This window comes from Fistularia commersonii, chromosome 29 (assembly GCF_037954325.1).
Source record: "Fistularia commersonii isolate RoL2024-O1a breed Wild chromosome 29, RoL_Fcom_v1.0, whole genome shotgun sequence".
NCBI lineage: Eukaryota > Metazoa > Chordata > Actinopteri > Syngnathiformes > Fistulariidae > Fistularia > Fistularia commersonii.
The window spans coordinates 6,639,277-6,662,291 of NC_141312.1; the positions used below are offsets into that span (position 1 = coordinate 6,639,277).

At 44.7% G+C, this 23,015-nt stretch overlaps 1 protein-coding gene and 1 long non-coding RNA gene across 3 annotated transcripts; one reads left to right on the forward strand and one right to left on the reverse strand.

Annotated features, from left to right (window-relative positions):
- Nucleotides 1–949: 949 nt before the first annotated feature.
- Nucleotides 950–11,515, reverse strand: ubtd2 (ubiquitin domain containing 2). Its single transcript, XM_086176672.1, has 3 exons — nucleotides 11,330–11,515; nucleotides 7,859–8,095; nucleotides 950–2,837 (listed from the first exon to the last, which is right to left on the reverse strand). The coding sequence occupies exons 1-3, from the start codon at nucleotides 11,397–11,399 to the stop codon at nucleotides 2,326–2,328; spliced, it is 819 nt and encodes a 272-aa protein (XP_086032798.1). The 5' UTR covers nucleotides 11,400–11,515; the 3' UTR covers nucleotides 950–2,325.
- A 4-nt stretch (nucleotides 11,516–11,519) lies between these two features.
- Nucleotides 11,520–17,973, forward strand: LOC147216852 (uncharacterized). 2 transcript variants are annotated; one of them, XR_015109031.1, is made up of 3 exons: nucleotides 11,520–12,167; nucleotides 12,311–14,776; nucleotides 17,934–17,973. It is a non-coding gene; the product is annotated as an uncharacterized LOC147216852 (long non-coding RNA). The 2 variants fall into 2 exon arrangements; XR_015109032.1 differs by having other exon boundaries at nucleotides 12,314–14,776.
- Nucleotides 17,974–23,015: the final 5,042 nt, after the last annotated feature.

Consider the following 23,015-nt stretch of genomic DNA (forward strand, 5'->3'; position numbering starts at 1 on the left):
AAAGGTTGGTATCGAGGAGTTACTTTTGTTGCGGCTAATTCTCAGGATAGATCCAAGATGTTGGTCAGCTAACTTGGATCTGTGATGGGCTTTGTTGGTGTCCATGACGCTGAACGTCTGTTCACATATGTAGGTCAAGCCATACAATATAAGCATCTTATGTGCCGTCCTCCGGAGGTTTAGAAATATGGCTAATCGCTAATTTGAATGCAAGCGTAAAACTCTCCTTGGTTGTCAAACGTCTCAGTTCTTTCTACATTTTTGGAGTCTCGCCGCATCGCAGAGGCAGATGTTAGCACTTTATTCCTTGAACACGATGTACCTTTTCTGTCTAGAGAAAATGCTACTTCTCCTAAATCCCCCCGACACATACGTGCAATGATGTACGTGACCGTTCGTTCCTGCGTTTCCTCGTAAGTCATCTTTTCTTCAGATTTTGTGCATCTGGATTAGTTTTACTTTCTCAGGTCAGCGAATAGCACGTGAACGGGTGAAACGATGTTTTCTACAGGCTTTCTGGTCAATGAAATATTTACGTCAGATGTTTCTGACGCTGTGTGTTTCACACAGATTATTGCTTACATTCATTATCATAACTCAAATTACTTCAAACATAAACACAAGTCGCAGGAGTAGTCCTGAGAAGCAATGTTTCGCAGCCGATGTAAAAAGTGAAGTTGTTCAGTTGTTTTAGGACCACAGGCCTCTCTTGGGGAAGTTGATTAATTCGTATTGAAATCGAATTGAGAGTTTATTCAAACTTTCATCTGCGTTTATATATTCACAATGTTTTCTTCCTCATATTTCTCAGTATATTAGGCCATATACTCCTCCACCTGGCCTCGCGGTCACATGAACATTGATAATTATTATTATTATGAATGATTTCTGTTATGTATCTGTTCATTCTCCTACGATGAATGCTCAGAAATGTTGGGTTTTCACAGCATTTTTAAGAATGGTTTTTTATTTCTGCAGTTTTGCGATTTTCAGATTTGTCACCCCGGTACGGGAGACCATCCGAGGAGTGACACCTTTAAAGTGATTTAGTTTCTCAGCAATCCCATTGGAAAGCACACCAACTCTGCTTTCATTGTCCATTTGTTGACAAGATATTCTCGTGAAATTGTTAAAGCAATCAAAAATGGATTATTGGCCTGGTGCTGGGCTCTACTCGTTGACTGTTACCCTCTCTTGCGTAAGCCTGTGATTTATTAAAACCCGTGATTTCAATGTGAATAGCGTCACTTTTGAATAAGGAATTAAACACAAGATAATGCAACGCTGCAGCTGGAAACCTGTGTGACAATCTGTTGCTACGCCCGTATCAAAGTTATAAACAATCGGTGTGATTGTCTCGCCAATTAAAAAAAAAACAAAAAAAATCTGTCTCTCAAAATAAAGGAGATCCATAAATAAAAACAAAGATCAATTTTAATTAAAAACATATTCTTAATCAAAATATGCAACTTCGTTTCTGATGTCCATCTTTTGTTGATCATTATCAAGTCTGAAGAATTCCTTTCTCTCTCACACACACACCCACGCACGCATGCACACACACACACACACACACGCACGCACACGCTACTTAATAGTAATTACATGACTGCGCTGATTGTTCTGTGAAGCAGAGTGAAATAAAGCATCTAATCCAGCAACAACCATGTCACATCCAGAGACTGCGGCCTCCCGAAAGGACGCCGTCCCTTTTTGCATACTGATTCCGTCCGCAGGTGAAAGAGTTCTGGATTTTAATTATAAGTATTTAAAGTAACTGAGTAATTGTAATGAGCGTCTGCGTTCCTACTTCTGTCAACCATTGAGTCTAAATATACGACCTCAAGCGTTTTTTTTTTTTTGTTTTTTTTTTCCGCTTTCCTTGCAAAGCCTGTCGGAAAGTGAAAACTGAAAACATTCATACCCCGGTGCTGCGCACACAGCCCCCGTCCGGCGAAGTTCTCTTTTCGTTGCTTGGTTTCCATAGGAACGGTTAAAAGAGATTTCAAAAGGTCAAAATTGCAACGTGTAAAACCAAAGGGGTGGGGGGGTGAGGGATGGGGTGAGGGATGAGGGAGTCTTTTTCTCAGTTCGCGAGTCCGTTCGCTCCAGCACAGGAGACCCCTGCCCAAACACAGCCCTTCGAAAACACCCGCAGGAGGAGGAGGAGGAGGACGGGCAGGGAAAAGAAGAGAAGAAACATTGAAAAACTAAAAAAAAAAAGGAGGCAGAATCAACCCTTTCTATCTCCCTTGCTGTCTTTCTCCTTTCCACTCCCCACCCTGGTGCCCCCCCCCTCAAGACAGGCATCTTGGGAGGGGGAGGTTAATTCTCCACGGGCGTCGGCTCCTGCTGTTGTGCGGCCATTCCTTCCACTGTAACTGGCCCAAAGGCGTCTGGTGTATGTCCCGGCGTCGAGGCCGGCTCCGGCGCCGGCGGCTGGCTGAGGATGACTTGGACGACGTACTCCCGGGAGATGTTGAGCTGGTCCAATCGCAGTCTGTCCGTCAGCGGCCGACCTGAGAAAAACCAGCGCTGGGTCGCGGCTGGCACGCCCTCCTGATTCTGGAGGCGGCGCTTCATCATGCCCACTGTGTCGACCGAGCGGACCGCCAGCCGCAGGTCGCGGCCGGTCGAGAGACGCAGCCGCAGTTGGCACTCCCCTCCCGAGCCGGGGTCACTGGCGCTACCAGTGGACGGGTCGGCGGCCCCAGAGTCTGGATCGGAAATGTCGGGCTCATCCGAGTGTTCCTCGATCATGTTGACGGGAGGAGAGAGGCAGTACACCGGCAGCTGGTATCGATTCCCCAGTTCGTCGTAACATTCGGTCAGAGCCCCTGAAAGAGTGACAAACATAGTCAGACCTGACAGCTGTGGCAGCGTGACCCCATTTGCCCAGACTGCAAAGGACAAGCCTCGGGGGGGAGGGGTGCTGTTTAATCAGATCTCTCAAACGCTGATATGAAGTGAAATGTGGCCTGTTCTGAGGCTAAATGTGCATTTTTGTGTTAAGAGGGCCATCAGGGCCCCCCGTGCGAATATTCACAGAATTGGGAAAGCTATGCATGCTAGCATACAGTAGGCTACTTAGTGCTACTTAGCACTTAGCTAGTGTATTTACACACTTCACTCACGGATTTATGGGGATCTTGTTACCACATCGGCAGCTAAGCTAACAACAGCTAATTCGGTGATGTACACAAAACTAGCATGCTAACTAGCTAGCAGACAGTGAGCTTGCTGCGCTACAATGGGAAGAATGTCTTGAGGACACCATGGGGGAACGTTACCATGACAACACAGTAAAGGGCTGTCCATAAACAGGAATAGCACGAAGTGGGTGATGTGGATGGTGCCCCCATACTGATATTCAAAGAATGGGCCATGAGTACAGTAGGCTACTTAGCCCTGCTGCTGTGTTTGCACACCTCACTCACAGCTTTATGGGACTCTTGTTAGCAGATCGGCAGCTAAGCTAACAACAGCTAATTTGCCAAAATACATAAAACTGTGCTCGACAGCGGGACTGTTTAAGCAGGAACCTCTGATACAAAAGTGTTGATGAACGTTGCCATGATCTTTGTTGATCTCATAACTTTTTAACATTTACCTTCCTTCGGACTGGATTCCTTGTCTAAGCAAGACACTAAGAGGAGGCTGTCAATTGTAGATGATGTGCTGTGTGTATAACTGGGAACTGATATTTTCCTCTTAAATAAAATCTGCCCTTTCGAAGCACATCTACGAAACCACACGTAAAAAGTGAAACTCAAATCCCATCCCCCCCCCCAAAAAAGGGTGAAAGCCAGCAACCGAGTCGCATTTCACTTTAGGGAGACGAAAGGGCAAGATGAGTCAACGGTGTGAGCCGCCATGGTGGGACGGAGGTGGGTGGACAAGCGATATCATGTGTCTGTTGGATAGTCGTAGGCTTACCGTGATTCAGAAACTAAAAGCAGAGGGTGGGGGGTGATTTTTCTGAAGAGGTCATTTAATTCCACATAAAGAAACCTGATACATTAGGATTTGTAGGGGGAGACCGGGGAAGGGTTTCAGACATCACACAAGTTTCATTGGCTAAGGATTTTTTTTGATCACATACAATCCCTTTTCTTCTGCTTTTGAGCCTTTTCTGACAGTTACAGCTACAACCTGGTAAATAAAGTATCTTTGATATATTTTGCAACAGGTAAGAAATCTGAAACTCCAAGTAGGTCGATTCACCCCCTCCGAAACCCTTGAACCGGCTTCCTTTCCTGCTCAGCGCTACATTTTTTTCTCTCCTTTTCTTTCACATTTTACTGTTTAATTGAACACAACCAGACACTTCTCTGGTATGCGCAGAGCAAAAACAAACACAGGCGGCAAGGGGAACGTGACGCTCACGGTCAGCGGGCGGACGGGGGGTAGGACACTTTCCTCGTGTTACTGCCGGTGACTGAGAATGCCGGGGATCACCCCCGCCCCGAGTCTCTGTGGAGACAACGTCTCAGAGGCCACTGCGGCCCTCCTGATGGTTCATGACTTAAAACGAGGCACGGGACATTTCAGAGAGAGCCAGCGAGGGATAGGAGTCGAGTCAGCAGAAGCCGACAGGATGCCGCTCCACTTCAACTGACAGCCACGGCAGCCAGGGCCAGGAAAAGTGAGGCCCGGCTTTTAAAACGGCTGGCCGAGTGTGTGAGCGAGAGTGACAATGCTGCACTCACTTTTTCTTTCTGAAGTGTATTGAAGTGGACAAATTTCGCTACAGCTCCCACTAAAAGCCTGGAGTGTGACACACGGTGCCTGCTCCCTGTCCCGTGAAGCAGTTTTTTAATATGAATAACAGGAATTAATTTAGATCTATTACTATCTATGTGGGAGCAGCGGCCTCACAGCAGGAAGGCCCCCGGTTGGATTCCGACAGGGGGGGGTCGCTTTGCAGGGGTTTAACGTGTTTCCCTCGAGCCTGCGTGGAATCCCTCCAGGTTCCTCCCCACAGTCCAAAACATGCAGGATGTTCACTGGAGACCACAAACTGCCCAGAAGTTTGAATGAGGAAGCGAACGGTATTGTATCTCTGTATATATATAGGGGACGGAGTGGCTCGGGGGTTGGCGCGGTCGTTCTTGAAACCAGACATGGCTGGTTCCATTACCGCGCTCCTCCTAGCCTGTCAAAGTGGTGTTGAACAAGATACTGAACCCTGAACTGCTCCCCTGGCGCTGCTCAGTAGCTGCCTTCTGCTCATGCTCATGACGGGTTAAATGCAGTGGTAGCATTTTTGTTGTGCTGTATATATGACTGAATGTGACAACAATAATGCTCTTTTATGATGTGTGATTACCAAAATGACATGTGAATGCTTGTATGTCTATGATGTGCGAATGAGAGGGTGAATGTTTGTCCCTATAATGTGTGATTGTGCGGGTGAATGGTTGTATGTCTATGTGACGTGTGAAGTAGAGGATGAATGGCTGTATGTCTCAAAAGAACATGTGAATGAGAGAGTGAATAGTTATTTGTCTCTATATGAAGTGTGTATTCAAAACCATTCCCTCTGGCAACTGCCCCATGATGGCTGGGATAAGCTCCAGCTCTGAGTGCAAGATAGATTGTGCAGTAAGATAGATAATGAATGAGTGAATGAATAAATGTATGAATCCGAATCAAAAGCCAAAACAGAAGTAAACCAGTGCGGCTGGAGCAGAGGGATATGCATGCAATGTCAGTCAACGAGTCACTGCCTGCCAGGATAGTAACTTTTCCCCTTATGCTGACCTCTGTATTTCCTGTCATGTTTACACTACATCCAACGTCATCAACAGTTTTGGATGGGATGCTGACTCTGCCTTCCCATCCCTCTCTCGCTCTCTGCCCGCAGGCGGATCCTCAACGCACATGCAGGCAGAAGAGGGGAGGAGGACATTACTGAGGAGGGGGGGTATCAACAACAACCACAATTTCTAGTGGTGGGGCGAAGAGAACGAGCGCAAACAGACTAAGTCTCAAAGCCGCGTTGGAAAGCTCCATTGCGGGAATGTTTGACACCACAAAAAAAAAAAAAAAAAAAAGACGGTCGATACAGTAAACCAAAAGGTCAACTCGAACGACCGCCCTTCCAAGTTTTCCGGGCAGTGGGGGGAGAAAAAAAAAGATGAAGGGGGTTGGGGTATTCAGTCAACAAAGCAGCATTGAATATATCGCTGTAAGATTTGGACGTGGGATAAATGCCGTCTCTTAACTTCCACTTCAAGCCTTTGATGATTAAACGAAAGATGACGTAGCGGAAAAAAGAAAATGTCTCTTTTCATTTACGCCGTCGTAACAGACGAGGCCCAAGTGCTGACTGGATGGAACTGTTGTGCACAGATGCGCGCAGTCACGGACATATTTAAGGATATCGCTGCTGCACATTTGGCATTTTTTTAGAACTCTTCAAAAAAATGTTTCTCAAATTGCTGTTGATGGTTTATTTGCTCTAACATGGATGGCATAATATAATATCCTCATAGTACACACAGTATCCAATATCCCACTCAAGTCCATTTGCGAATATAGTGAATATAGTTTATGTATCTTGCATCATTTTTTTCCCCACCATTTTAAAGTTTCTATAGTTCATATTTCTATTAATTTTCTATTTCCGCTGCTTTTTATGACAGGTTTTCTGTTTTTCTTGCAACACACTTGGCTCCCTTTTTTAATCCAGTGCATATTTTACCGTCTAATATTTTGAAATGCAAGCCAAAGTCCTTTTAAATCACAACAAGCTTGATGTATTGCCAAGATTTTCCTAAAATAATAACGGAATCACAGTCAAGCTTTTGGTGTCCTACCTGATACGCTGCCAAGACAGTTAATATCGGATTATGTCATGATATACCCTATTATTGGAAAACCCAACGAATCCCCGAACAGAGAGGAAATCATTGCTTCACTGTTCTGGCCTGCAAGGTCACGCTGAAGAAAACTGCCTTTGGATAATATGATCAGTTTCCTTGCTAACATACCGATTTACTTGTAATCACCACAATTTACAAGTCCACCTGATACTACTATATACCCAAGGCCGTCTCGGTGGCCGTGATAAAATATAAATTACTGAAAAGCTGGCAAATTATTAATATCGCAGTGAGTATGTGCCACTTGCATTTTTAATGAAGGCTAACCTCAGAGAGGACGGACAAATATGAGCTATCTTAGATAAAAATAAAAGAGAGAACTTAATAGATTGACAGAAGACAGAAGAAAAAATTGCCCGTGCTAAGCGGGAAATGAGAAAGATGCAGGGCAAGCCTGTGATTTCATTCTCAAAAACTTTTTTGCTCCTGTACAGGTGAAATATACCTGAAATGACTTATCACGTGGCCATCATTCCATCTCCTCCTCCTGGATCTCACAATACTGTGTGGATATTTGACTTCCAGAAATTCATGCCGTTATCAGTGATTTGTTCGTTTTAAGTCTGCACTCTCTCTGATATACATATGGAAGCGTATTCACCATCCAGTCCCTGTCTATAAATTATTTATGAATACCTTTCACAGCATATACAGTAGCTCATAATAACCAGAGTCTAAACTTGTGTGTGAGCGCTGCGCTTCACTTGCAATTCAGTATCTCTGATTACTTTTCAGCATGCCCTGAATTGTATTGGTTTGTCACCATTTGAAGCGAAACCTTGATTATTCAGGGAAATAGCGACTTGAACAAAACAAACACCATTTGTGCAATCGTTGGGTTAGCAATGAGCCTTTCACATGATGTCAATGTCAGTGTGTGAAAAGTATCTCTCCGTGTCGTTCTGCTTTCACTAACTTGTCAAGGCCCTGCCGGCTATGTCCAGCACTGAATAAGAGGACATGTGTGTTACCGTGTGGCAGTGTGATGCTGGCCCCGTCGAGGATGGCCTGAGCCAGCAGGTGGTCATTGCACTCAAAGGCACTGGCAGCAGCGCGAAGCGCGTCCCAGATCTCCTTCCGGCCCTCGAACGCAGGCGCCGTATCCCAGAACTCATCTCTCTTGCTGCGCAGTTGGCCCTCGGTCATGGGGTAGTCACTTTTCCATTTGGGCCGCTCTCTCTTCAGGGGCTGGTTACGCCCGAGCGCCACTGGGAAGTGAGGGGGAAAAACAAAAAAAGAGGACAAATTAGAGGAAGAGAGGAATGGAGAAAACCACAGGCTGGAAAATAAACTAAAGGGACAGAAGATGAGCGTGAGGAGGGTGAGGACAGATCAGAATGGGAATAGATGGGTGAAGAAACGGAGGGGGTGTTAGAAGAAAAGGGATGTGCGGATCGCGTCAGGCGAAGGCAATAAATAATGCAAGCCGACAAAAATAATTTGAGGTTCATGTGACACGGGATTGCAGTCCGGGCTTCGCAAACCTGCAAATCACAGGACAAATTGAGCAAAGGTGGACTCATCTGTGTCAGCTTTTTTCATTAACCTATCTGATAATACTACTCTCTGGGGCATTTTTACGTCCTCACTTACACTCACCGCTTTTTCTTGGGCAGGGAGCTTGATGCCAAATCGACGCATTTTCAATTATGCTTGGCTAATCTCTCAGCTTATCACATTCGTGCTGGATTTATTTTCACATGGGGGAGAATATCTGATTCTGGATGCCCCCCCCCGCCCTTCCATGTGCTAACACGTCCACTATTCATAGCAGATCGGTGTCACGAAGGGAGAGGATTTTAGATTTTGATCACTTGGGCCAGCAAACCTAAGCGCTCAAACAGTCTGGTCGGTGCCATCGTCTGCGCCCACCTGATCTCGCTCGCCAATCGTATCAGCGGTGCCAGATGTATTGAAGTCCTTAGTTTAAGTCTGCTGGAGTTTTCTGTCTGGAGTGCCTGGGTCTCTATACCCGTAAGTGAAATGCCTGAAGCTGTCGTCCACAATTCTGTGGACCAAGGTTGTTTATCGTAATCAAAGGTTCGTTTTGACCCTGTGTTTTTGAAAGTCTTGTTAATTTGCCATGAGCCATCAAAGTAATCAAAACAGTTTTGAAAAAAGTATATCGGGCAAATAGGGTTTAGGAGTTTTCCATCTGCGCCAGCATGGAAATCATGCCTCAGTTGCAGGTGTGGTGAAGAAGAGAGCGAGCGCAGAAAGGATGACCGATCAGGGTGTAGGCTTACACCTGCTGCTGGTACACATGTTCTCTGGAGATCACATGGCACGGTGTTATAACATAACACCAACCTACGTGTGACTGTACACGGGGCTTAATACTGTCTTTTCACTTCATTTTCGTTCCTGTAATAGATCTCGATATTTCAAGAGTCACTTAAGAGCTGGGTCATTTAACACCAAACTACGATCCTTTTTGCTGGGCAAAAGATTACATGAGGTGAGAAGTTGGTCAAATACAACGTGTGTAACCTTGGCGATGCAACAGCAGACCAACAGATATTAAACAGTGATCTGGAGTTTTGAGTCTCCTCCTGATGCTATTGCAATCGCACTGTGTTTGAGGATGTGCTTGCAGGTCTGAACCTTGCATAGCTTCCTTGGCCAACAGAAAAGACAACGAAAGCCGGATATTTATGGAGTCCATTTAGCTGCTTGCCAGGAAAAAAAGCATATTGATCTGCAAGTGGGTTCCTGAGAGTTTACTGATTTGTTACCATTAACTTTATGGCTGGGCTTGATACAGACTTCTGCACTGGCCTGGTTTCTGGCTCATTTATTTGCTCATAATTTACTTTCAAACACAGGCCCACAACAGGGCTATATTCTTATTCCCAGAAATCCTCAGGGATTTACTGTATGTGGGCCAAAATGTATAAAAGGATGTTTTTACACTTTTGACTATCACTTCCGCATAAAGTCCCTTTAACCTAGTTTAGACACAGATGATGTCTATAATCTGACAAAAATGTCTGGCAATTAGAAACACAAAGGGAATCTAAAACAGAAGTGATGCTTGGAAATTTGAACAGGAACCTGCCCTACCACCTACTCTATAGTTGGGAATTTAGAATATCCGCGATGGCTCTTATTCAGTTCCTTGTTTGATTTGAGGCAGCATGTGGTTAAATTGTTCACACAGGTATTTCACCAATGCCTGTAGTTTTGTGTGTGTTTCGCTGTTTTGTTTGCATTAGTCATCTGCCATGTCTGCCATTATGCCCGTTATAAATGGTTGTGTCTACAGCTACCCATATACTGTATGACTCACCCAACTGTTGTCACACTAATGATTTTCATTTCAAAAATGTCACTGACCGATCAAAACTGCCTAATACATGGCTTCTGACTAGAAAGCAAGCGTTTGTTGTTTTATAAAACGAATATGCTAGATTTTAATTTCTTCATAATAATCACAGAAGATAGGTACATTCTTCGATCGACACTATGAGTAAAAGGGATCCCTGCACGTTTTGTCAAGTCCAAGGATTTTGCTTGTGAAAAATGACATTATACTATTTGGTCAATAAGGGGACCAAACGGTACAGTTTCATGTTTGTGCAAAAATCTCAATTGAAATTTCACCACAAAGGTTCCCAATACCACAGGCAAAAACAATCGGCCCACTCCTTACACTAAATTTCATAGTTTCATTTGGAAAATAGTGCAAGGGCAAATACTGTCAACAAACTGAACTGTGTAACAGCACCGTGGCCCCGTTCTGACAACACAACTGTCACAATGTAACGTAGATTGTTCATAACAATATTATTAGTAGAAGTATTAGTATTATTTCAGCATTAAGCTCGTAAGTTTTGAGACTCCTGTAACTGTTAAACCCAACTTCGGCGTTCACTCCGAAAAAAACACACTATTTTTTTAAGCGTTCAGACCGTTTCAAAGCGCACTATTTCACCACCGCCGTCTGTGACCCATATTTGTTATGCGGGGTAGCTAGCTAGCATGCTAGCCACGTAGCTAACACTAGCTTAGTGTTGTCAACACCGGAGGGGGGGGGGACAAAGGAGAGGCACCGTCTCCCGGTCACGTTTTTCCCGGCTTGGGTGAGCTGCGGCGGTCCGCGTCCGGCGGAGTGGGGGGGAGGACACCGCCGGCGCCGGTTGTCTCCCGGGCCAGGCGAGAAGGGAGGACGGGGGTGGTGGAAGAGGGGGAGAAGGTGGCGGGGAGACGGACCTCCAGTCTGAACAACGCGCTGGGAGCTGTGTGTGTGTGTGTGTGTGTGTGTGTGTGTGTGTGTGTGTGTGTGTGTGTGTGTGTGTGTGTGAGAGCGAGAGAGAGACGGACCCCCCCCCCCCCCTCTTCTCCCCCACACTCCTCCTCCTCCTCCTCCCCTAAAAGAAGCCAACCTCAGCGGCACGAAAAAAGGCTAATAACCCTCGCGAGTTTTTGTGTTTTTTTTTTACCTCCGGTTCCGTCCGAGTTCTCGTTGAGGCTTCCGGAGGAGTCGTGGTGGCTCCCGACACAGCCACCCATGGATGTTTCGGCGGAGCAGCCCGGGCTGGGTAGCTCACCCCCCGGCCCACAGCTAGAGCTACATCCACTAGCCCCCTCTCTCGCTCCTCTCTCCTTCCCCTCCCCTTCCCTTCCCTCCCCTCCCTCACTTTCCTTCCTCCTCACTTCCTCCCGGCCTCCGTTTTTTTCCCCCCTCCCTTCCTCCCCCTTCTATTCTTCCTCCCTCCACGGGGCGGAGGAACAAGGTGACCGAAATAAGAATAACGAAGGAAGGAGGAGGAGGAAAAAGGAGGGCAAAGGAGGAGTGAGATGAGGATGCTGCCTTGCAAGGAGACACCCGAGCTTCCTTGACCTGATTCCAGGAGCACCTCTGTGCACACCTGCTTTTTTTTTTTAAAGGGAACCCCGCCTGGGAGGAATAATAGGCATATATATGCTTTACTGTTTGTCTCAGAATGTGTCATTAAAAAACAGAATTGTTATTTCTTTAAAAATTGCAATTTATAACAAATTGTAGTCTAGGGATGATTCCATTGTTTTACTCTTGTGATACATGCTAGGTTGTTGGTGTATGGAGGTTGCATGTGCTAACTTTGGCTCTCCGCTAGTGCTAATTTTTGCTGGGTACAATATTATATATACAGTAATAATGGCACATTGTGCTGCTTTTGGGTGCAATTTCCAGTCCAAAGGAAACAAAGGGACTGATGCTTGTCCACACAGCTTTCCAAGGGACAAGAAGAGACGAAAGGAGTGGGAAATTGGTTGCTGACGTACACAACTTTCTAGGTACCTGCGTCCGTTCTCACTGCTTCTCTCCAAATGCATTTGCCGCATTTAAATGAGCTAAACTGCTGAAAGAGCTCACGGCTCCTGCTTGTTTTTAACAGACACTAACGCCAAATGCTGTGCTTGCATTTTTCTTTCGCAAGCAGACAAAAGGTCCTCGGGAAACGAGTAAAGCTCGCTTGAAGAAACGCCACAGGCGGGAGATACTGGATGTTCTCCTGCGAGGATGTCAACAGCCCGCAACCGCAGGATTGATATTTGATGACGAAAGACCAGGCACCGGCATGAACACAGAGGAAGCTGACAACGAGTCACACGGTCAGTCAGTACAGAGGTCCGTAAATTCACAGTGAACAACGGATGACAAAAAGTGGAGCTCCTTGCAACAGACGCTCTCTCTGCTAGCATAGCAATGCAGTTGCCACATGCACACCAACGACTTTTGCTGATTGTTGCCTCTTCGCATCTTTGTTCAGCTTGGTTTTGAAGCTCATTTTGTCTTTTGTCTTCAGCGTTATCCTTCTCGCTCACGTTTCTCGAGGATTCAAATGGGAAGGGTTGCACAGATGACATGTTTCTGCACCGTATGGTAAAATGAATGGGACTGAGTCAAGGGTCAACCCTGTGACGTCACTACCCAGACAGTGTTGCGAGATAAACAACGTTAGGCTTCAAGTGAATTTTTTTAAATAATTCTGTACAAACTAAGATATGTCAAGGGATTTTAATGATCATTTTCATGTAACTGTTACAAATATTGATCAATGAGGGCACTACAACTTGGTAACCAGGGATCTCTGTACATTTAATTTCCATTTGTTTTTCACGCTTTTTGTGATTTTTCACACCTTCACTTCATGTTTATCTCTCCTTTAACTTACCTTTCATATCCACCAGCACATCTGAACCGTGCAGCCATTGCATCCCTAAATCATTTTTATTGTATTTTGGTTTATTGTCCATTAAATCGGCATGAAATTGTATTTGCCCCCCCCCCTAAAATTTAATTCTAACAAGGTTAACAAGCACCTAAACATTTTTTTTGTGGTGTAACACAGAGCAGATGCTGCTAATAAGCGTCCTAAAACAATTTTTTTTTCACACTGCTGCCCTCCCTACTTACCACTCTTATCTGTGCAATATTTACATTTATATTATATTTATACATTCTCCAGGACACCCTTACTCATTTTCTTATCATTTCATTTTTACTTTCCACATCTCCTAATATTTCTGTGGCTACTCTTGGCACAAGGCATTTTTTTTGTTTCTTTTCATATTTTCACATTTTGTTTTCTATAATTTATATTGCACAAAGTCTTGTTCATGTGTATCTATATCCTTTATTTGCAAAATCTTTTTTGTATGATTACTATTTTTACACTTTTCTTCCCCTAATTGCTGCTGTGACAATTGAATTTCACCCAACTGGGATCAGTAAAGTCTATCTTATTGCATCTTTTATACTTCTCATTCATAGTGGCCGCTCCTTCCGCTGCTGCACACGAGAGCTGCAATTGTACACCGGAGCAACACGTTCCCGCCACTATCTTTAGGACTGTCCTGAAGGGACTTAAGTGTAACTGGACACACTGACTCACACACTGCTCCCCTCATGCGTTTGAGTAAAGCCGCGCAAACAATGGCGGTGGCAAAGGGAGGGTGATCGTGCACTAAAGCTAACAGGAGTAACTCTTACTTCTTCTTGCAGGAAAAAAAAAAGCCATTTCACCAGCAAAAGGCTGCGACAAGCCTTGGAGGTACACGCTCACGCCGATCAAGGTCAGAGCAAGAGTACCATCGGCGGGGCGGACCCGTGTTGATCGCCCGCCATTACAGCTGTGTCAAGAGTTCGCTTCACATTTTGGTCTGACATTTTCAGTTCAGCCGAAACACTGAGCTATAATTGCAGAGCCCGAAAACATCTGTGCTCTCCGAGTGCTTGCTCACTGCGGCAGCGTGAGTACAACACAGGCGTTTTGTAGCCCAAGTGATCTTTTATTCAGACACTATTTCAAATGAGCAAAGTGTAATTTACAGCGTGCCCCCTGTAAAAGGCTGACAGAACGTGCCTGTGGGTGATAGTGATATACATTTATATATTTTTCCCGGAGGAGCCGGGCTGGCAGTAAATTTGTATCTGTGTAAAGTCTGGCCCTTTTGTGGAGCGGAGGGAAAACCCTCTGCTGTCAACAGCAACCACTTTAGCTTTCACCTAATTGTATTCCTCTCCCAGGCCGGCAGCAGCGCTTTTTTTTTTTTGTCCGTGAAGCTGCGAGATTGCCAGAAACTCCCGTGTTAGATGACGAGACCTTGATCCATGGAGGTGCATGGACCAGGCTGAACTTGGTTTGGGGTACGGAAACGATCAAACCGATGCGAAAGGACATGTTATGGATGCGTGCAGTGTTATTTGACCATTTTGCATTAAAGTTACTCACAGGGTACGACAGCGCGGGAAGAGGAAAGCTGGAGGCCAGACGCAAACGGCCAGTGAGTCGACAACTGCCGCCGACCGGCCACCTGGAGGCTGTCGGGGTTTTTAACGGAAACGCCGGTGAAGGTCGGAGCCATCTGCCCCTGGCTGAAGTCTGCATTTTACTTCTTAGGCAAGTGGAGCACGCAGCACACACATTTCGAATCTGTAGCTGTAAACAGGGTAATAAACACTCACTCTACATTTACATCCTGGTGATGTGTTGCTGCTGTGCGAACTCCTCAGATGCTGTGCTATTTGGAACAACAGATGTCTTGATAAAATCTGATTTAAGATTAAAAATGCGCATTAAAGAGCAGCCTCACTTATTTCATCTCCTTGCGCAAGTGAAAGGCTGAGTTGCCAATGAACTGGTAGGTTTGGTACCCTCTCCTCATCATGCAGGACTCTTTAATGATGAAGAGGTCTTTATGTGGATTTTTAGTCAATAGAAAAAGGGAAATTAAATGTAAAAAACCAAAACTTTATGGCTTGACTAAAAAGCTTTTGCAGGATAGCCTGACTTTAGTGTGACATTTCCAAGTTAATATTGTGGTGTAGACAAACAAGATAGTATTTTACACATTTTAGAGGTTCATTTTTTTTTTAATCATACATCATATAGATCAGGAACATCATTTGAACTAAAAATGACTCTTGAAAATATCAAATTCCCTTTGAATCAACACACACAACTAAAATCCTTCATCAGAGTCCAGCTAAGGTTTATGTTAGAAATTAATCTTTCTCTCACCTCTTGCGTATTTGGTATAATATTTCAACCTGTTTTCTTGCCTTGTAGAGCAATATAAACACCTCGTAGTGTAAAACAAACACTATTACGAAAGGAACCCTGAAATAAGAAAACATGCTATTCCACCTTCTCACCACTAGATGGGGCTAAAGAGTCAGCAGTGTTTTTTTCCTGTCCAAGTTCAGGTAATTGCACGATGAGGAATTGATCGATACAAAAGAAAATGATCGATGTGGGGATTTATAACACTTCTTAAATCACATGACATTATATTATATCACAATGAAGCGCATTCCGGTTCAACCTTCAACCATCTATTCTATCACAGGTGTTTATGTCTCACGTTTGAAGAAAAAAAGGTTGGAGTTTAAATTCAGGCATTTGTAATTTGTACCGACTCTACTGTGGGTTCATTCGAAGAGATTTAGAATATTCTTTTCCATTCTTTCCCGGTGAACCATTTTCTTGCACCATCTTCAACAGCCCCCCAACCCCCGAGTTCTTCATCAAGCCAACAGGCCTGTCATCGAGGTAAACTGTTTTTTTTTCCTCCCAGCCTGCAGCTGGTACATGGCACATTTCGATCACCGGGCCACTTGACGATGTTCCAGCTGCCCCATCTGTGATAAAGATCGCTGTTAGAGTTATGGATTTCCTGCTATGTTTCGACGTGTCTGCGTGTCTTGTCCATCTCCCACCTCAGACCCCCGCCCGGTCGCAAAACGTATTTGATTATCACCAGATTGGACATGGCGAGGGTGGGTTGGGGGTTGGTCTGGGGCTGCTGAGGTGACTGGCAGATGGTGGACAGGTGATTGTCCTTTTATTGATCTTATCACGCTGCTCTGACAGAGACACCCCGCTGATTCTTCGTGTCGCAGGCTCCTGAAAACAGAGCCGAGATGGCAGCAGAGCTTAGACACGTGCTCGGCGAGGATAGAGGTGATATGAGATTCATTGCTGTGTTGTTTATTTATCCGTTTTTCTTATCAGACCTGTGACCTCCGTTGGCCTGTCAGTCATGTGTTTTCATCTCTATTACCGCTCAGTAAGTTCTAGTTCTGTGGCTGTTTGTAAACACGATGTTGGTTGTTTACCATTTCATCTTCTTCATGCTTGCTGCCTGTAAGAGAAATTCTCCGCTTTAAGCGACAGCGTGACAAATATGGTTTTCACAAAAATCTATCCAAGTAGGAAATTCCTCAAGTGCAAGAGAAGTCATTGGTTCCATTAAACAAGTGCAAATGACTTCCTTCTTCCTTCCTAGCTTGATATACTGTATATTTGTGATTACTCGCCCTCTTAATCTCACAGTGGCTGGTTTTTTTTTGTGTCGGACATTTTATAGTCGAAACATGAAAGAAGCACAAAAATCCATTTGTGCTCTCATGTGTTAAGAATGCTTAAGGCAAAAGAGCCCAGTGATGCAACTACATGAGAAGGTACTTTTCGGAGTGCAGGACAACCGAATAAGAAAACAATTGAAGTACTCTAAAGTAGTGCGTTCGCTTTGTCAGAAATGTCTGAACATACTTCTCTCTGAGGGTGCCATGGTGTGGTGCTGCAGATGGCGGCTCTCTGTCAGGCAGGGTTCAGATTACTGATGGATGAATCTCAACCCCAATGAATTGGTCACCACAGTTGCTGGAAATCTGTTTCAAATACAGGCAGTTGAGGAGGTCAGGCCAAAGGGAGTGATGGTGGGATATGGCAGGGACTTTCTCTTGCTAGTTTTGGGCATTACTGCTGCGGCACTGGCGGCTTGATAAATCTTATCATTCCAAAGTCTCCCCTCACACACACATATACACACACACACACAATAATCTCCCAACTCACTCAGGGTCCACCTGTGTGTGTGTGTGTGTGTGTGTGTTCGTGTTATACGTGAGCACAAAGTATAGCCCACACATGGAGCCCTGACATGTTTTGGAAAAGCTCATTTGTCTGTTTGCAGCAGGTCCCAGTTTTTCTGACTGAATATCCTTTGTATGCTTTGATGTGTGTACACGTGTATGTGTGTTGGTGTGTGTGTGTGTGTGTGTGCATAAGCCTTGGTGTGATGCTGCCTTGTCAGACAAACAAGTAAAACATTTCTGTGAATAAATGCGGTTACACAATGTGTAAATGGAGTCAATAAAGGGGCACTTTCTGTCAATTCCCATCCCCTCTTTCTGTACACATGAAACTACTCCCAGAATTTACTGTAACATGTTCTGACAGTAAAATAAAATAAAAACAGAATATTGGATATTAGGGTCAAATATAATTTTACTTTAGCTGTATGACTCTTGGTACTCATAACATTGATGATTATGTAGATTTTTTTTCCCGATATAATTGTTTGGAAATCTGACATTTCCAAAAAATAAAACAAAAATAGAAGAGAAAGTTTTAGCTCTTTGGATATCAGGCTGAAATATAATTTTTATTTAAAAAGCACTCAAATCACATGGTGCTTTCTGTTTTATCTTGCAATTAGATGAGTGGGAAGTAAAAATATGTGTGTTTAATCCGAATTAATTTTGGTAAACAGGTGATTTGAAGGGGTTTTCACAGCCGTCGGCGAGGCTCAGATTTCATCCGTTAAAAGTCGATGTGAAACCAACATCCCCGTGTTCCAGGGTAACACAGGTTTTTATTTTTCTTCAAATTAAACCATAGTATTTTTTTTTTTTGTAATCATAAGGAGACATTTGTTTGTGTAATTTGTGGAGCTCCTCAGCCTGGACACACATCAACGGGCTGTTTGAACCTCAATAGCACTGCTTTGCTTATAGATTATTTTTAATCCCAGAGTTAATACCTCTTTTTAAGATTTCTTTCCCTTCCCTAGCATGACCTTTACTTCTTAACAATCGCTCTTCATCCTTTCCAGGGTGTGGAAGCACGGCGGTTTGCGCTTCTCACTGCAGCGCGGTCCCAACAAGGTTTACTGATATTCTGTCTGCGTGGGGTTTCCTCTGGGTTCTCCAATTTCCTCCTACAGCCAAAAAAAGGAGGTTTGTTGGCGATCCTAAACTGCGCAGATGCGTGAATGAGTGACTGAATTGTGGTATATCTCTATTTGATTTGAGAGCGCGAGAGTAAATGGTTGTTTGTCCCTTTATGACATGTGAATGGTTGTATGTCTTTATGATTTGTGAATGAATGAGTGAGTTGTACTGCTATATGTGGCGACCGGTCTCGGGTGAACCCCGCCTCTTGCCTAATGACAACTGAGATATGTTCCACTCACCTGCGACCCTGAGTGAAGGATGGATCGTAAATGAATGAATAAACAGCCAGGTCGTCTCAGGTCAATCACACTGTGGTTTTTCCTGGGGAACCTCCATACTCTCTACAGGGCCCGGATACCCTATCCGACCTCTCGTATTTCCTCCTCAGTCTCAAACATGTAACTAATACAGAACGGCCACTCGGAGAACGGAATCCTCTCATGAACCAAAGTGCGATAAAAATCAAATAATCAAATCCGCGTTGACTTGAAGTAGCTCCACGGCCACCGCGCTGCGTTTCAAACCCCAAGATCTGGGTAACAGTAAACCCATCTTGATGGTGCCAGTGATTCTGTTGGGTTAAAATCTGATCATCATCCCCGTCTGGCATTTATCTGTATTACTCCTACCTCTAGGAATGTTGGCTCCAGATGACGTGTTCAATGACGTCGCTAACCGCTTTTTCGAATCCTCCTTCGCTCGCCTGGGTTATCTGGACAGTTTAGATTTCTTCACACCAAAAGCGTCTTCTAATGTGTGCTTGCAAATGAAAGGGGCCCGTCATCTGCTCTCGCTATCTACTCCGCCGAGGAGGCGTCTAATCCTGATCTAATCCCTATCTAATTCGATCAAATTAAGCATGATGTAATGAAACCCAATGCTATCAAGAGTGTATTTCTTAGAGCGGAGACGTAAGTTGTGCACAGTGGGGGCAAATTCATGGGTCATCCATACAGTTAATAGTAATAATTACTAAAGCAATCAAAACAAGTGGATAAAAATTAAAGAAGCACAGCTTGAAATGACATTTTCTTGGAAAAACAGATTTTAACTGAGGTTAACTCTTGCTTGTTGGTTATGTCACACCCTGGCTGACTCACACACAGTCACTGTGCCAAACGCTGCTCGCCCAGCTGGATTCCAACCAACAGCGGGAGCGTCAGGAATATTCAATTTGCTAAGTTTTCTCTGGACGCGTACCACGAACACACACCTGGCACGCCGCACTGACGAGTTAATAATCGCAGTGACAAACACGCACGCACGCACACACACATTGAAAATGTATACAAATGCGGAGTAACACACCCCCGGCTGGTCGCCAAGGCTGCTCGATTAGCTATGGCGACGCCATATGCCGCAGCATTGGCAGCACCCAAGGATTCTGTCTGTGAACAACAAAACTGTTGGACACAGCACACACACACACACACACACACACACACACACACACACACACTGGAAGGTCTCATCTCATAACTCTTGTACAACTATGTAAAAACACACTGGTTTATTGGACCTCTGTCTGATAATAATCACTTCTGATCAATCGTGACCCTGAAAACTAATATGCTAAATTTAGTGTGTGTGTGTGTGTGCGTGTGTGTGTGTTTAACCGTAGAGCTTGCACAGCTGTTGGCTGAGAAGTCCTTCAAACCTAAAAACTCCTCGTTGTGAAGGAACTAGCTCGGCTGTCGATCCGCTGCCATTGCGAAGTTCAGAAAGAGGCCGGCGGCGCTCACGTGCAGGTGAGGCCGCTTCTCACACGTGACGAAGATCAGCGTACAGAATGACGAGCGTGAGTGACCTTTTGTCCTCAAACTCGACATGACCTGCTCCACATTACGCAACCTCCCCGAACAACAGATCTAACGATACCAGTGGATCTTCCAGAAGTGTCCCACCTCGGTTTATCGTCATCGGGCGCTTGGACGAACAACGCACGAAGGCCCAAAATACCCGCCGGTCTGTGTCGGAGCTGACAACGTGTTGGTTGGCATGACAACTGCAGTGGTCGGCCTGGTTTCACGCCTTCTTGGAGAGCTTGTGAATTCTGTTGGCGGTCGTGTCCGACAGGTGAATGCGGACCAGCTTCTGAATGTATGCTTGTAGCGCCGCAGGACAAGATGCAGGCCATTGCAGCCGTCACTTGACATCGTGCTTCTTGTCTCGGAGCGCTGGGACATATATGGTGATTATATGTGTAGACGGTGTATCCATCTTATATACAGTAAGCTCTTGACTGGAAAAAAAGTAGTTTAATAAGTAGAAGTGTCCTCACATTTGACATCTTCGTGTACGTAACACAATGACTTGGCTGTCATTGTTGGTAACCGAGCTGTAAGAGGATGAATTGTGGCAATTAATCGGAGTTTCTCGAAGCTGACAGTCAGTAATTGTTGAGGGCGAGGTGAAGTATCCTGAGGACAGCTGTGACGGCTGGAGCACTTCCTTTGACTTTTTATACACTCTGCAAAACGCTTTATCGCCATTTTCCCCCTACTTTATTTTCATTTCCGTGCTATCCTTGTTTTTCACTCGAAATTGAACACATGCAGCACCGCAGAACAAAATGATAGCGACAGCTACGGGCCGGACATCTGAAATATGCATCCACCTATCATTGGCAGATTATGAAATGAGACAAATGAAATTATTGTATTAGAACAGCCTTCATCGCCTGCCAGCAACCCTCTGCATTAACAGCTTGGATAAAAAAATCCACTTTTGGATAAAAAAAAAATCCAGTTTTTAACAGTGACATCGTTAGAATTTTTAAAAAAATATAGCTCAGAGTTGTGAGAGTCCGGATGCTCCTCGGTTTATGTATTTACAACATTTCATTATGCTAGCATAATGACGATTAAAAAATCTTGAGTCTTAAGCTTTATGTGCGCATGTGTTATCTGCGGTCGACCTCTCCGAGAGGTCGCATCATGTTAAGTGACTCTCAGATGCCTCGGAGGGCAGGCAAACATTGTGCAACGTCTGTTCGGAAACACAAGCCTTCCTTTCCGCACCGTTCCTGCGACGTGCGTCTCTATTGACAGATACACAATATCAGGACTACATGCGCTCTCTCTTACTCACTGCAAACACACCTCTCTTCCGGGTCCCTGGGCTCTCTCATCTTGGTGACGGGGGTTTTGGCTTGATCCGGTGCAATAGGCCTGCCAGGGGCTCGCCATTTGTATTTCTTTCATGAATATTAAAGCTACAGTAAAAACTTGTCTGACTAGTTTAATTCGGTTCCGTGACCGACTAATTCGCTCGTATATCAAATTCAATTTCCCCCAATAAAATGAATTGAAATGCCATGAATCCGTCACAAACTCCATTTTTTGTTACATTTTTAAATGCAAAAAAAGACTTTGTAAATGACAAATAATGTATAACAATTAACAATACATAATAAAGAGAATGTAAAGAAATAAACTGGTTTTATTAAGTGAATTTACATAGAAGATTAGACAAGGATGTTGGCGGTGGTGGAGAAGGTTGGGGGAGTTTGATGCCCGATCGCTTAACTTACTATTCATGCTACAATGTGTTGCTTGTTAACTAGCACACTCTGCTACACTTTATTGCAAAACTTAATTTAGCGATGGATTGAATACCGCTCCTTTTTTTAAAATGATCCAACGTCGTTTGTGGACGTCCTACCGTCTGCTCATCCCACTTGCTCGTAACTCAGACCTCGGCTTGTGTCACTAACCAAAAAAATTGACCGGGGTCCCGGCTCCTGTCTTGCTAACCTCCACTCGTTAATTGTATTGTATGATTTGTGAATGACAGAGTAAATGGTTGTTTGTTGCTATATGACGTGTGGATGAGCCAGTGGATGGTCGTACGTCTATATATATGTATAGATCATGAATGATTGAATGGATGGATGAATGTTTCCAGGGCTGAGTCGCCGTGGATAGCGTGTGACTATTATCGCTACTGTTATTATCAGTGTAAGATGCGCCCGCCCCTTCCTCACCAGTCGAGATAGAAGGCCGCCGGCATTCAGCCGGGATCTGTCTGGTTTCTGCACGTGTAAAAGGCAGTTTCCCCTTGCAGCTCTTGCTTTAGATGGGAATGTTGAGTTTCTGCAAATTATTTCAAACAGTGCGGTGCTCTGCATGGGAAGCATGGGAAGCATCATGAGACAACTGCCTTGTGATTTTGCACCATGTAAATAAACTTGACTTGGCTTGACTGACTGCAGATCCAGACAGTAATTCCCATGGATGCGTTCTGTGAGGAGGAGCATACTGTACGCTTACTCTGCCTTATAGAACCTCCCCGCTTGCTATTTTTGGTGGCAATGAAATCCAAGCGCTGCATTGGATAGTGAACGACCTCAGACGGAGTTCCGCTTGATCCAGTCGTTCCCCTTTCGCTCTTCGTCAGGAGGCGCGACGGGAGCGTCACATGTACAGAACATGTGGCGTTGCATCGCCCGACTTTTTTTGTGGCCGTGTGAGAGGAGAGTCTGCGGGTCTCGCCGAGTCCGGTAATACTTCCCCTTTTCGGTTTGTCCCGAAACATTTCAAAAATGCGGCGTGTTTGTGCGTGTGTGACAGTCAAAGACAAACAGATCCATGAACAGAATATCTGTCTGTTCTCACCGA

Bases quoted from the DNA above. Each gene is read 5' to 3' on its own strand.
- ubtd2 (XM_086176672.1), bottom strand. From the start codon at position 11,399: ATGGGTGGCTGTGTCGGGAGCCACCACGACTCCTCCGGAAGCCTCAAC. The intron at 8,096-11,329 runs GTAAAAAAAAAA...CTCACTTCCCAG, and splicing joins GAACTCGGACGGAACCGGAG to TGGCGCTCGGGCGTAACCAG. The intron at 2,838-7,858 runs GTAACACACATG...TCACTCTTTCAG, and splicing joins CAGCATCACACTGCCACACG to GGGCTCTGACCGAATGTTAC.